This window comes from Heterodontus francisci, chromosome 1, assembly GCF_036365525.1.
Source record: "Heterodontus francisci isolate sHetFra1 chromosome 1, sHetFra1.hap1, whole genome shotgun sequence".
In the NCBI taxonomy this organism is placed as follows: domain Eukaryota; kingdom Metazoa; phylum Chordata; class Chondrichthyes; order Heterodontiformes; family Heterodontidae; genus Heterodontus; species Heterodontus francisci.
The window spans coordinates 95,041,384-95,055,645 of record NC_090371.1 but is presented as its reverse complement, the minus strand read 5'-3'; the positions used below and the strand labels follow the sequence as shown (position 1 = coordinate 95,055,645).

Here is a 14,262-nt window from a genome sequence, read left to right as displayed (position 1 = left end):
AGAGGAAAAATTTCTCCTCATCTCCATCTTAAATGAGCGACCCCTTATTTTAAAACTGTGTCCCCTAGTTCTAGACTCTCCCACAAGGGGAAACATCCTTTCAGCATCCACCCTGTCAAATCCGCTCAGGAACTTACATGTTTCAATAAGATTACTGCTCATTCTTCGAAAGTCCAATGGATACAGACCCAATCTATCCAACCTTTCCTCATAAGATACCTGGGATGGGAGGTTATCTTCTGTGATTCCCTACTGTCCTAACTGATGTTTTGTTCACCTCAATTAAATCTGTCCTCAGCCTCCTCTGTTCAAAGCAAACAATTCCAGCCTATCCCTAGTTGACAGGGCCCTCAACCGTGTCCGGCCCATTTCCCGCACCTCTATGTCTTCCTTTTTCCTCAACCGAGGATTCCCCCCCCACCACCACTGTGCTTGTCAGGGCCCTCAACCATGTCCGGCCCATTTCCTGCACCTCTATGTCTTCCTTTTTCCTCAACCGAGGATTCCCACCCACTGTGCTTGACAGGGCCCTCAACCATGTCCAGCCCATTTCCCGAACCTCTACCCTCACCCCTTCCCCTCCCTCCCGGAACCGTGACAGGGCTCCCCTTGTCCTCACTTTCCACCCCATCAGCCTCCATATCCAAAAGATCATCCTCCACCATTTCCGCCACCTCCAGCATGATGTCACTATGCATCATCCCCTCCCTTCCCCTGTCAGCATTCCGAAGGGATTGTTCCCTCTGTGACACCCTGGTCCACTCCTCCATTACCCCCACCACCTCATCCCCTTCCCACGGCACCTTCCCCTGCAATCGCAGGAGGTTTAATACCTGCCCATTTACCTCCTCTCTCCTCACTATCCCAGGCCCCAAACACTCCTTTCAGGTGAAGCAGTGATTTACTTGTTATTCTTTCAATGTAGTATACTGTATTCGCTGCTCACAATGTGGTCTCCTCTACATTGGGGAGACCAAACGCAGACTGGTGACCGCTTTGCGGAATACCTCCGCTCAGTCCGCAAGCAGGGACCCCGAGCTTCCGGTTGCTTGCCATTTCAACACTCCCTCCTGCCCTCATGCTCGCACCTCTGTCCTGGGATTGCTGCAGTGTTCCAGTGAATATCAACGCAAGCTCGAGGAACAACATCTCATTTACCGATTAGGCACACTACAGCCTGCTGGACTGAACATTGAGTTCAATAATTTTCAGAGCATGACTGGCCCACCATTTTACTTTTATTTTTAATTATTTTTTTCTTTTTCCTTGGTTTAAATTTTTTTGTGTTCATCTTATTTAATTTCATCTTAGTTTGTTCAGTTTGCTTACCCACTGTTTTTTTCATGTTTGTACTTGCGGCTGTTCAATTTTCAGTCCATTAACACCCTTTCTGCACTAATGCTTTGTCTTTCAACACATCATTAACATATCTTTGCTCCATGACCTTCTGTCAGCTATTCTGTGACGTTGTCCTATCTACACCTCCTTTGTTATCTCTTGCCTCACCTCCACTTTACTTGCTTAGAACCTTTTACATTTCTAATATTTGCCAGTTCTGAAGAAGGGTCACTGACCTGAAACGTTAACTCAGCTTCTCTCTCCACAGATGCTGCCAGACCTGCTGAGTGTTTCCAGCATTTCTTGTTTTTATTCCAGCCCATTCAATCCTTTCTCATCACTAAAATTTTCCATTCCTGGCAACATCCTTCTAAATCTCCTCTAATGCAATCATGTCCTTCCTGTAATGTGGTGACCAAAACTATATGCAGTAATAAAGAACAAAGAACAAAGAAAATTACAGCACAGGAACAGGCCCTTAGGCCCTCTAAGCCTGCGCCAATCCAGATCCTCTATCTAAACATGTCGCCTATTTTCTAAGGGTCTGTATCTCTTTGCTTCCTGCCCATTCATGTATCTGTCTAGATACATCTTAAAAGACGCTATCGTGCCCGCGTCTACCACCTCCGCTGGCAACGCGTTCCAGGCCCCCACCACCCTCTGCCTAAAGAACTTTCCACGCATATCCCCCCTAAACTTTTCCCCTCTCACTTTGAACTCGTGACCCCTAGTAATTGAATCCCCCACTCTGGGAAAAAGCTTCTTGCTATCCACCCTGTCTATACCTCTCATGATTTTGTACACCTCAATCAGGTCCCCCCTCAACCTCCGTCTTTCTAATGAAAATAATCCTAATCTACTCAACCTCTCTTCATAGCTAGCGCCCTCCATACCAGGCAACATCCTGGTGAACCTCCTCTGCACCCTCTCCAAAGCATCTATCTACATCCTTTTGGTAATGTGGCGACCAGAACTGCATGCAGTATTCCAAATGTGGCCGAACCAAAGTCTTATGCAACTGTAACATGACCTGCCAACCCTTGTACTCAATACCCCGTCCGATGAAGGAAAGCATGCCGTATGCCTTCTTGACCACTCTATTGACCTGCGTTGCCACCTTCAGGGAACAATGGACCTGAACACCCAAATCTCTCTGTACATCAATTTTCCCCAGGACTTTTCCATTTACTGTATAGTTCACTCTTGAATTGGATCTTCCAAAATGCATCACCTCGCATTTGCCCTGATTGAACTCCATCTGCCATTTCTCTGCCCAACTCTCCAATCTATCTATATTCTGCTGTATTCTCTGACAGTCCCCTTCACTATCTGCTACTCCACCAATCTTAGTGTCGTCTGCAAGCTTGCTAATCAGACCACCTATACTTTCCTCCAAATCATTTATGTATATCACAAACAACAGTGGTCCCAGCACGGATCCCTGTGGAACACCACTGGTCACATGTCTCCATTTTGAGAAACTCCCTTCCACTGCTACTCTCTGTCTCCTGTTGCCCAGCCAGTTCTTTATCCATCTAGCTAGTAACCCTGGACCACATGCGCCTTCACTTTCTCCATCAGCCTACCATGGGGAACCTTATCAAATGCCTTACTGAAGTCCATGTATATGACATCTACAGCCCTTCCCTCATCAATCAACTTTGTCACTTCCTCAAAGAATTCTATTAAGTTGGTAAGACATGACCTTCCCTGCACAAAACCATGTTGCCTATCACTGATAAGCCCATTTTCTTCCAAATGGGAATAGATCCTATCCCTCAGTACTTCGAGAATAACCTTCCCACTCATATATTCTATTCCTCAGCTGATAAAAGAAAGCATCTTGTATGTCTCCTTAACCACCTTATCTACCTGCCGCTTGTCTTCAGGTATCTGTGAACATGCAAAACAAAGTCCCTCTGTACCTCTACACCTCTCACTATCCTACCATTTATTGTGTATTCCCTTTGCCTTATTTACCCTCCTCAAATGCATTACCTCACACATCTCTGTATTGAATTTAATTTGCCATTTTCTGTTCACCTGACGAGTTATTGATACCTTCCTGCAATCTACAGCTTTCCTTCTCACTATCAACCACACGGCCAATTATTGTATCATCCGAAAACTTTTTAATCATGCCCCTTATATTTAAGTCTAATTCATTGATATATACCATGAAAAGCACTGGATCTAGCACTGAACCCTGCAGAACCCCACAGAAAACAGCATTCCAGTCACAAAAACACCTGTCGACCTGTTGTTCCTTTGTTTAAGAAGGGTAGCAAGGATAATCCAGGAAATTATAGGCCTGTGAGCCTTACGTCAGTGGTAGGGAAATTATTAGACAGGATTCTTCGGGACAGGATTTACTCCTATTTGGAAACAAATGAACTTACTAGCAAGAGGCAGCATGGTTTTGTGAAGGGGAGGTCGTTTCTCACTAACTTGATTGAGTTTTTTGAGGAAGTGACGAAGTTGATTGATGAAGGAAGAGCAGTGGACGTTGTCTATATGGACTTCAGTAAAGCCTTTGACAAGGTCCCTCATGGCAGACTGTACAAAAGGTGAAGTCACACGGGATCAGAGGTGAGCTGGCAAGATGGATACAGAACTGGCTCGGTCATAGAAGACAGAGGGTAGCAGTGGAAGGGTGCTTTTCTGAATGGAGGGATGTGACTAGTGGTGTTCCGCAGGGATCAGTGCTGGGACCTTTGCTGTTTGTAGTATATATAAATGATTTGCAGGAAAAAGTAGCGGGTCTGATTAGTAAGTTTGCGGATGACACAAAGATTGGTGGAGTTGCGGATAGTGATGAGAATTGTCAGAGGATACAGCAGGATATAGATCGGTTGGAGACTTGGGCGGAGAAATGGCAGATGGAGTTTAATCCGGACAAATGTGAGGTAATGCATTTTGGAAGATCTAATGCAGGTGGGAGGTATACAGTAAATGGCAGAACCCTTTGGAGTATTGACAGGCAGAGAGATCTGGGCGTACAGGTCCACAGGTCACTGAAAGTGACAATGCAGGTGGATAAGGTAGTCAAGAAGGCATATGGCATGCTTGCCTTCATCGGTCGGGGCATAGAGTATAAAAATTGGCAAGTCATGCTGCAGCTGTACAGAACCTTAGATAGGCCACACTTAGAATATTGCGTGCAATTCTGGTTGCCACACTACCAGAAGGACGTGGAGGCTTTGGAGAGGGTACAGAGGAGGTTTACCAGGATGTTAGCTGGTCTGGAGGGCATCAGCTATGAGGAGAGGTTGGATAAACTCGGATTGTTTTCACTGGAACGACGGAGGTGGAGGAGCGTCATGATAGAGGTTTACAAAGTTATGAGTGGCATGGACAGAGTGGATAGTCAGAAGCTTTTTCCCAGGGTGGAAGAGTCAGTTACTAGGGGACATAGGTTTAAGGTGCGAGGCACAAAGTTTAGAGGGGATGTGCGAGGCAAGTTCTTTACACAGAGGGTGGTGAGTGCCTGGAACTTCCTGCCAAGGGAGGTGCTGGAAGCAGGTACGATAGCGACGTTTAAGAGGCATCTTGACAAATACATGAATAGGATGGGAATAGAGGGATACGCTCCCCGAAGTGCAGAAGGTTTTAGTTTAGACAGGCATCAAGATCGGCGTAGGCTTGGAGAGCCGAATGGCCTGTTCCTGTGCTGTACTATTCTTTGTTCTTTTGTTCTTTGATCAGTACCCTTTGCTGCCTGTCCTGAGCCAATTTTGGATCCAACTTGCCACTTTGTCTTGGATCCCATGGGCTACCTTGCGGGACCTTGTCAAAAGGCTTGCTAAAATCTATGTAAACTACATCAAACGCTCTCCCCTCATTGATCCTCCTTGTTACTTTCTCAAAAAATTCAAATGAGTCAGACACGACCTTCCTTAACAAATCCATGCTGATGGCCCTTAATTAATTTGTGCCTTTCTAAATGACAATTTGTACTTTCCCTCAGAATTTGTTTCCAATAATTTGCCCACCACCAAGGTTAGGCTGAATGGCCTGTAAGTACTTGGTCTATCCCTTCCTCACTTCTTAAACAATCATACAACGTTAGCAGTCCTCCAGCACCATGCCTGTAGCCAAAGAACATAAGAACACAAGAAACATAAGAACATAAGAAATAGGAGCTGGAGTGGGCCATTCAGCCCTTCGAGCCTGCTCTGCCATTCAATGAGATCATGGCAGATCTTCCACTTCAACATCATTTTCTGCACTATCCCGGTAACCTTTGATGTTTTGAATATTTAGAAATCTATCAATCTCATGTGGTAGGAATATGGGATTAATGTAGGATTAGTATAAATGGGTGGTTGATGGTTGGCACAGACTCAGTGGGCCAAAGGGCCTGTTTCAGTGTTGTATCTATAAATAATATTGAAAGTCTTGCCTGTAGTGTATACTTTGTGTAAGTATCTAATTATGTTACAGATGCAAAACAATTTTTTAAAAAGGCAGTTGGACCTTTGTAAGGAACCTTTAATTGATCTATTTAGAGCAATTATGCCTTGCAGTCTTAAAGGTTGTAGCTCTACCTCAAAAGCAGAATAATATATTATGACTTACATGATAAAATATTCATGTCCATAAGCTATGTCACATGAGACCTACTACAGTGTATACATCACTCTCCCTGGGAATGGCCTGAGATAGAAACAAACTTGGTGTCGTATTGACTCCGTTTTGAGATTATAACTAATTCTAGTCTCTTGCGCATCCCCGTTTTAATCACTCCACTATTGGCAACTGTTTCTAAAGAGTGCACAGGGACCTGGGGTTTCATCTGCATAGATCTTACAAGGCGGTAGGACATAGAGAGTAATTCACAAACCATATGGGATCTTGAGCTTCATAAATAGAAGTATTGAGTACAAATGCAAGGAAATTATGTTGAACTTTTATAAATCCCTGGTTAGGCCACAACTAGATTGTTGCATCCAGTTCTGGCCACCACACTTTAGGAAGGATGTGAGGATCCTTGTGAGGGTGCAGAGGAGATTTACCAGAATGGTTCCAGGGATGAAGGATTTTAGCTACAAAGTTAGGTTGGAGAATCTGGGTTGTTCTCCTTTGGAGCACGGGAGATTGAGGGGAGATTTGATAGAGGTGTAAAAGATTATGACAGGTTTAGATAAGGTAGATAAAGAAATGATGTTCCATTATCTGATGGTACAAGGACTAGGGGACACAGATTTAAGTTTTTAGGCAAGAGATGCAGAAGGGAATATGAGGAAAGACAGGTAATGACCTGGAACTCATTGCCTACAAGGGTATTAGAGGTTGAAATGATGAATGATTTTAAAAGGAAATTGGATTGGCACTTGAGGGAAATAAACCTGCAGGGCTGCTGGGATAGAGCTGAGAAATGGGAAGGCTGGGTTGCCCTTCAGACAGCCAGCATGGACTCGATGAGCCGAATGGTCTCCTTCTGTGCCAGAATGACTCTATGTGCTTTGAGCTGCCCAAGTCCTCAGCTCTTTTCAGGGTCAGAAATTTCCTCCCATTTAAATATTGGGAAGACTAAAGCTATAGTCTTCAGTCCCTGCTACCAACTCCATTTCCTAGCTAATGAGTCCATCCATCTCACTGGCAACTTCCAGATGCTCAATCAAAGATTGTTGTGAATCATAACCATGTAACTTATGTATACTTATAATAAGCGTACAATGTATATCCAGTGGGTACATGCTGTGGGACAAGTGTCTCCTAAAAAGAGAACTGAAATGTTGCAAGATCTTGAGGTTCCTAAGATGTCTAAAATAAGATATAAATGTAAACACTTGCTCCAGATTTCAGAGACTAGCATTACCAGCCATATGTTTTGTACTGTGTATTGAATATTATTTGTGAAAGAGATATTAGAAAATTCTTAATATTGCAGAAAACAAGTATTTCCTTTTATAGTCATAGAGTCGTACATGCATAGAAGCAGGCCCTTCGGCCCACCGCGTCCATGCCGACCATAATGCCTATCTATACTAATCCCACCTGCCTGCATTAATTCCATATCCCTCTATGCCTTGCTCATTCAAGTACCTGTCCAGATGCCTCTTAAATGTTGCTACTGTTCCTGCCTCCACCACCTCCTCAGGCAGCTAATTCCAGATACCCACTATTCTTTGTGTGAAAAATTTACCCCTTTGATCCCCTTTAAACCTCCTCCCTCTCACGTTAAATCTATGCCCTCTAGTTTTAGTCACCCTTACCATGGGAAACAGAACCCTGTCTATGCCTCTCATAATTTTGTTTCATGTGAAGGTTTTATTTCATTTAATGGGATAATTCAAACAGGGAAACAGCATAAAATGAAAATTCTCATGGCTTTTTTATTGTTTATTCATTATGTATTTACAAAACCACGATATTACTTTTTATATACATTGCACATTTACATGATAGAAAAGTACAAAACTATATATTTAGATGAATTTAAATCTGTCATGTTCGAAAATATAAAATTGCATCTGCAACATAATTTTTTAAGCAAAATGAAGAACCTGAACTGTTTGCATTATGTTAAAACCTTTACAGAAACAAACCACTAAAGTCAATCAGATTACACACGGCCAGAAAATGATCCTGCAACCATACAGCTGCAGAGCATTTCACGTTGACAAGTTCCAAACACGGCACATTTGTTCAGTTATATGGCACGCAGTAAACAATATCTGAAACTTTATTTACACCAATGTGTAAGATATTCCAATAAATAAATATACAAGGTAAAACATGCAGATAATATAACTAAAATTTGTAGTACCAAAGGAAAACGTCCAGCCACATTTACAGCTACCATAATGCAATTTACAGTTTGCAGATAAGAGTGTACTTTACAAGCATCATACGTCACAATAAATTAACGATAACACTGCTCTCTTGACGAATATATTTCCAAAACAGGTATGGTTAACCAATTTTATGCATAAATTATAAAACATGACAGTATAAATAAAAATCTACTAAACTCAACTATGTATACTTCTTCAAAATAAATAAGCGTACACTTATTTACAAATAAGTACAACGACTCCTTTCTCTTCCAACAGATGAAGGAAATTACCAAATCGGAAATGTAGATTTAGGAAAGGTGTTATTTTCTTGCTCGTCTTCTTCATCTTCATCTTCTTCAGTTATGGCTATGGGGGAATATATGGTAGCTGTTGTATAAATAAGGATCACAACAGCGCAGAACCTCAGTGCATGTTTTCAAATCTCTTTGTTTAGCCACAATAGTCTTTTATATGGCATAAGAATGAAGTTTGTGACATTTGCTATTATGAAGTAATTTTACATAATACCTTTACCGCAGTGAGTTCTGAAGAATCAATGGTCAGGCTTTATAGTAGATTCCTGGAATCACATAAAAGTGTTCTTGTGTTCTAATATTTACGTTGTATTCGTCCATTGCATTCGTCAGCGCTACTGAATTAAACCTATGGACTATTTTAATTGCTTTAAAATTCGAAACAACTGTGGTGAAGCCTTTGGAAGATCGCTACTGATAAGACGGCATCAGCTTCAAAAGGAATTGATGTTCCAAGCTATTACTATCATGGCATTTTAATCCCTCACGATATCTTCTTCCTCTCAACGTGAACAGGAATTTCTTCGGGACCCATTGTATTGTTGTTCAAGAAAACTTTCGCCTTTTATTAACTTTAACATTTATTTAGAATTGAATCACACACATAACTATAACGCATCGCGCTTTTTAAAATTAATCCGTCCAAATTTTAACTGAAATGATGGCAAGTTACACTCTGATGCCTAGTTATGTCTTATGAAATATTATGTCATCCACTTTCGCACCGGCATCACTGGACGCTCAATAAAACATACTCCCTCAGGGAATCAAGCACATGGTGCTTGCTATTGAAAAATGTACAGTAGTTACAAAGAACACGTCAATAAAACAATGGCGTCATTTAATGAGCATGCGTATAGCGGAAAGGGAGGGGAACGGGTAATTCTGGGCAATAACCCCCTAAGGAATGGGGAGGTTGAGATAACCAGAACCGGCTGACATGCGTTATCTGCTTCACTGAGAAGATATTGCATACCTGTACTGCTGTCATCACACACCTCACAAATTTTGTGTCAAATTCCCCAACCCGCTTTAATGAAAAGTACATTCCTTTAGTGATACTGTTGGGGCGAGGGTTAGATTTCTCCGGTTATCAATGTATGGCAAAATCTTAAATGCGTTTATCATGAACGAATTTATTATTTTGCTACACCTAGCACACACAGTACGTCTTCCTCAACTCAAGCAGTTGATTATCAAGTTGATAGGTATAAATGGCAATATTATATTTGGTAGAGCCAACTGTTTCAAGAGCTCAAGCGTTGGCTGATAAGTAAAACTCATAGCGAAATATGGCACAAACAGCGAATCTTATTTGTGGGCTAAAAGTTACTTACAATTGCACGATCCTGTGTGTTTGATCTCCAGGAGGGTGCCAGAGGAGCAGGCTGAACTTTTCATTGCACACTCATTGGGGTAGGTGGTGTTATCAGTGGCGCAGACTGACTCATCCGAGCGTCCACCCTGACACACATTGCAAACGGCACACCGACCCCTGCCGAGCCGGCTATCCCAGAGACACTTTTTTCCAGAGCTACACTGTATGTCGTCACAGGATTTCGCTTCTGAAAAAAAGAGAACCCAAAACACGTTTGTAAAAAAGAACTGTCCTTTCAGTCTTCAACAATACAGTCAAATGATTGGACCTGACGTTCAGCTCGTCTCTTCAATGGTAATGAAAACCATATTAGCTACCGACATCCCTCACAATAATATTATGGTTCGAATTTTGATATATAGACCTTGATAAATACCCCACAAATGATGCTTAATATGTTTCCCCTTGTAAGTGACGATTTAAAAAAATAAATACAAAAAAATATCCCGAAAGTCGACTATTGCCGCTTGTGTTCTGCATTATCAACATCCGTAACTAAACGTAGTTTTACTTTGTTACACGTAACTTAAGTCAATATTTTTTTTAAACTTCTAGAATGTGTTTTCCAAATTCGACATTAATGAGTCAAATTACCATCAATATATAATATCAGAGCTGTAGATTTGCTGCCATTATTGGAAGGTCCACAAGAGCAAATGCAAACTCCAACACCCATTGAGACTAAATTTCTAATCTTACAGTTGGGTGTTGAAGCATATGGAAATGTTGAAGCTACTAGTCATATATCTTTCAATAACACTTTAACGTTTGAAAACCTCAGTCGGAAATATTCAGTTCCCCAACTTTTCTCTTTCACTATTCTACAATGGTCCAGGACAATACCGTAGGAGGAGTCAATCAGCTCTGTACTAAAACATTTTTAAACACCGTAGCTCGGGATGGGAAATTAAAAGTTGAACATCCTTGAGTTTTCTGCAATTGCAATTTTAGTTACAGTTCAGCGTCCTTTTGCAAACCCATAAAATAAGAAGCTTGTAAATAATAAAAATATATAACTGACAGTTTCATTTCTTAGCTTTAAGAATAGGTTCAAAAGATACATGAACAAATTACGCTCATTAATAAAGATGACCTTTTCCCTACTTGGTACTATAAGCGATATCATCGTGCTTTTTAGCGCTAAATTTGAACGTCCAAAAGTGCTTTGTTAGGCTTGATGTGGACATTTATACATTGCACCCTAATTATACTGACAAAAGGAACTCCTCCCACATTGTATTTGTACTCGTTTCGTGACTGCGTAATGTTATGCAGTTTGCATTTTGTGAGGTCTTGAGTACGTACTTATACATTTCCCTTCGTATGCCACTCCAATGGATCTGCCCATCAAGCAGGTGGCCCGTCTGATATGGCAGGCGCTGGCGTACGTGATCCCATCATTGCCGCACAGATACTGCTCGGAGCTAGAGGGTTCAGGGCAAATCCTCGGGTTACACATCACACAGTAGGCGCTGCTCGTCTGATCTACCACACACACCGAGCTGCCTGGACATAAGACATCCCTGCACGTTTCTGTAAAATAAATACAACAATAAAAAAAGAGATTTAAATAAATGAGAAAGTAATCGTTTGCAATACGATCAGCTGATCTTTGTGAGGTCCAAGTTAGTGTTTATAGTAAACACAGAATAATCTTATTTAACACGAATTTAATAGGCAAGAACTTGAATCGTAAAGAAATCCTGCTAAAATAGTGAAGCCGCCAAATTTCCCAATTACAGACGCATGCTTAACACAATGTAATGCAATATATAAAATGTAGGGGAAAACATTCAAAAACTGACATTGCAATTGAATTGAGCAATGTTTTACTTCGTACTGGGGGAGAAAGGAATGCAAACATTCTTTAGGCGAGCGCCTCTCTCCCTTTGAAGGTTCTTGTTATTCAGCATGTACTTGTTGCACACATACTTCTGCATTTGCCTTGGTACTGGACCTCCAGTTCGGGATGTCCTTTGCATCGCGCCTTCAGCAGGACACATTCGTCTTTGTATGTTTTCCCGTCAGTCCCACAAACAGAGCCCTTCCAAGTGACGTTAGAGCAGTCGGGTGCACAGACACATCGAGGCTTATTCTTCTTGTTCATCTTGCACCTTTTACCTGGACCACAATCGACGTTATCACAGGTTTCTATTAAAAGAAAGAAACCACATGCAAATTTCCGGAAAATGCTTCCATGCATCATTGAAGAAATCGAAATTTAAAGGTAAATTGTCGTTCTTGTTAGCTGAGCTGAATATATAATCACTATATGACAGATGTTTTGTATGTTTATGAGCTTTTTCCAGATGTTTAATTAAAGATTTGGTAAATCGCACAGACTCAGTCGCCATCTTATTGCTCAGCAAAACCATGGCCATTTTATCCGAAGTTATTTACACTAATTAGTACTTTGACGAGTCGAGACTGAGAGCGGGGTTATCTAAGTCGGGGTACATCAGAATGGTTTAGCAAGCGATATTAAATATAATAATTTCTGCAGGAGACATGATTTATTGAAGACGAATACAAACGATTTTGGTTCATATAGACTGAGCGAAATCTGTACCTTTACAAGGCGTGCAACCAGGGGCTCCACCGTTAAAGATGATCCATCGGAAAAGGGTACTGGATGGCACATCATCTTCTGTCCACGCTGTGCCCAACCTTCCACTTTTGCAGCACTCTTCCCGGCTGACCCCGGTCATGTAGAGGACCTGGCATTTGCCATTCTTGGCTTGCTGTAGCCAGCAGTTTCCAGCTGCAACACACACAGTCATATCAGTGTCAGTTTCACAGATCTAGACACAACACGTGCACTTAGTATTGACGTTAAAAGAGTGTTTACTTCAAGTATTCTGTCTCAGTCTCTGTGAACCGGTGAAGCTGAAATAATCGACATTTCCCCTAGTCAGTAGATAGCAACAAGGTTGTCAGAAATGTACACCGCTGCGCTATAATCATGTGGTATTTTTGAATAACGATTAATCGTGCTTGTAAAGTTATTTGGCTCTGTCCCAAGACAGCACAAGCTGAAGTACTGCACACGCGTACAGTAAAACAAAAAAAAAACACAACCTGTCAGAACTCACCCTTACAGCGAAACAGCAGAGCGCAAAAATCCGCGAAAAATAAATGCGTGGCGAGCCACTCATTAGACTTATGCGAAAACAATCTGTGGTCGACAGTTTGACAAGCATCTGTGTTTAGTAAAGCAAACTAAAGCGGCGATTATCTGTAAACCATTATCCCCTTGATTTTCTATCTACTCACATAGTCACTCAGGAATAGAAACATAGGCTATTTTTCTGTAGTACTAACTCGTTCCAGAAATGCTTGAACTCTGCTGCCTCTTCTGGAGAGTCTAGACTTCTAGTTGGTACCGCCTGATATAAATCTATATATATATCGAGCGCTCAGTTACATGGAAGACACCTTTTTTAGTTAGCAAAATAAAACAAGCTAATTGTAAAACACACGTGGCAATTATTACCACTGGACCAAGTATTCATACCAGTCTCTAAATCCTGCTTCAGTCGCGTGGTATAGCGATTTGACTCACCTCTAACTGCTCAATCGGACATTTACCCGTCGATTGATCTACAAGATCAATTTTATCGATATGTAACTTTGATTCCAACTGAATGGAGATCTACAAAACTTTGACTGCCAGGATCCAAGCGCAGTTAATTTATTTTCTAATTAGGTCCATGAAATGCTAACACAGGTAATGCTAATCGCACCCTGACAATTCTGCGCGACGACGTTCCAGTAAATGTGAATAAAATACAGAAACACGTGTTTGCAATGCAACTTGCCACATCGGGGTTTGGCCTGAAAACTTTTAAGTAAAAGCAAACGATACAAAGCTTTGTGCTTTCCAAGTCAGCTTTGCTCTTTTTCAGTATCTTCTCCCAAGAAAATAATATACGAAGCGCGTGACCGAACATAACATGAAACAAATGTGTAACAAATGTATACACAGAAGACAACCCTTCCGCAATCTGTTTTTGACTTACCCTGCACTCGTTGGTCTCCCATGGTGAGGAAGATAAATAGCGAAATAGTGAGAGAAGCAACTCTGTTATTTAGCATCCTTAGCATTGTGACACTCAGTTTCACCGCAGATAAGTACTGATCTGAGAGCACCAGTCAAGTCCGATCGCTGTGTTGAATGAACGTCAATCTGTGAATGCAGTCACTCTTAAATATTTTGGCTGAAAGGGGTCTTGGCTGGTCTGTTTGGTGGGCGGTCTTCTGATGGCATGGTGATGTGTTTGGTAGGATAGGGAGGAGGAAGTGATCAAAAAAGTTAAGGTGGACGGAAACTTAATCAGGTGACATTTCACCGCCTCCTCTAAACTTTTCAGCTACAATCTTAGTCAATATAATCACAAAATACATTTATATAATATCCGCGCCTGATTACAGGTCACGGTGTCAATTCCTT

The 14,262-nt window shown here is 41.5% G+C and overlaps 1 protein-coding gene across 2 annotated transcripts; it reads right to left on the bottom strand.

Moving 5' to 3' along the window:
• Positions 1-8,334: 8,334 nt before the first annotated feature.
• Positions 8,335-13,925, bottom strand: LOC137381455 (follistatin-A-like). 2 transcript variants are annotated; one of them, XR_010977188.1, is made up of 7 exons: positions 13,832-13,925; positions 12,382-12,573; positions 11,745-11,963; positions 11,118-11,345; positions 9,772-9,999; positions 8,649-8,700; positions 8,453-8,486 (listed from the first exon to the last, which is right to left on the bottom strand). XR_010977188.1 is itself a non-coding variant. In XM_068054118.1 (6 exons), the coding sequence occupies exons 1-6, from the start codon at positions 13,914-13,916 to the stop codon at positions 8,407-8,409; spliced, it is 1,032 nt and encodes a 343-aa protein (XP_067910219.1). In that variant the 5' UTR covers positions 13,917-13,925; the 3' UTR covers positions 8,335-8,406. The 2 variants fall into 2 exon arrangements, 1 of the variants encoding a protein (XP_067910219.1); XM_068054118.1 differs by lacking the exon at positions 8,649-8,700 and having other exon boundaries at positions 8,335-8,486.
• Between the last annotated feature and the right edge of the window lie 337 nt (positions 13,926-14,262).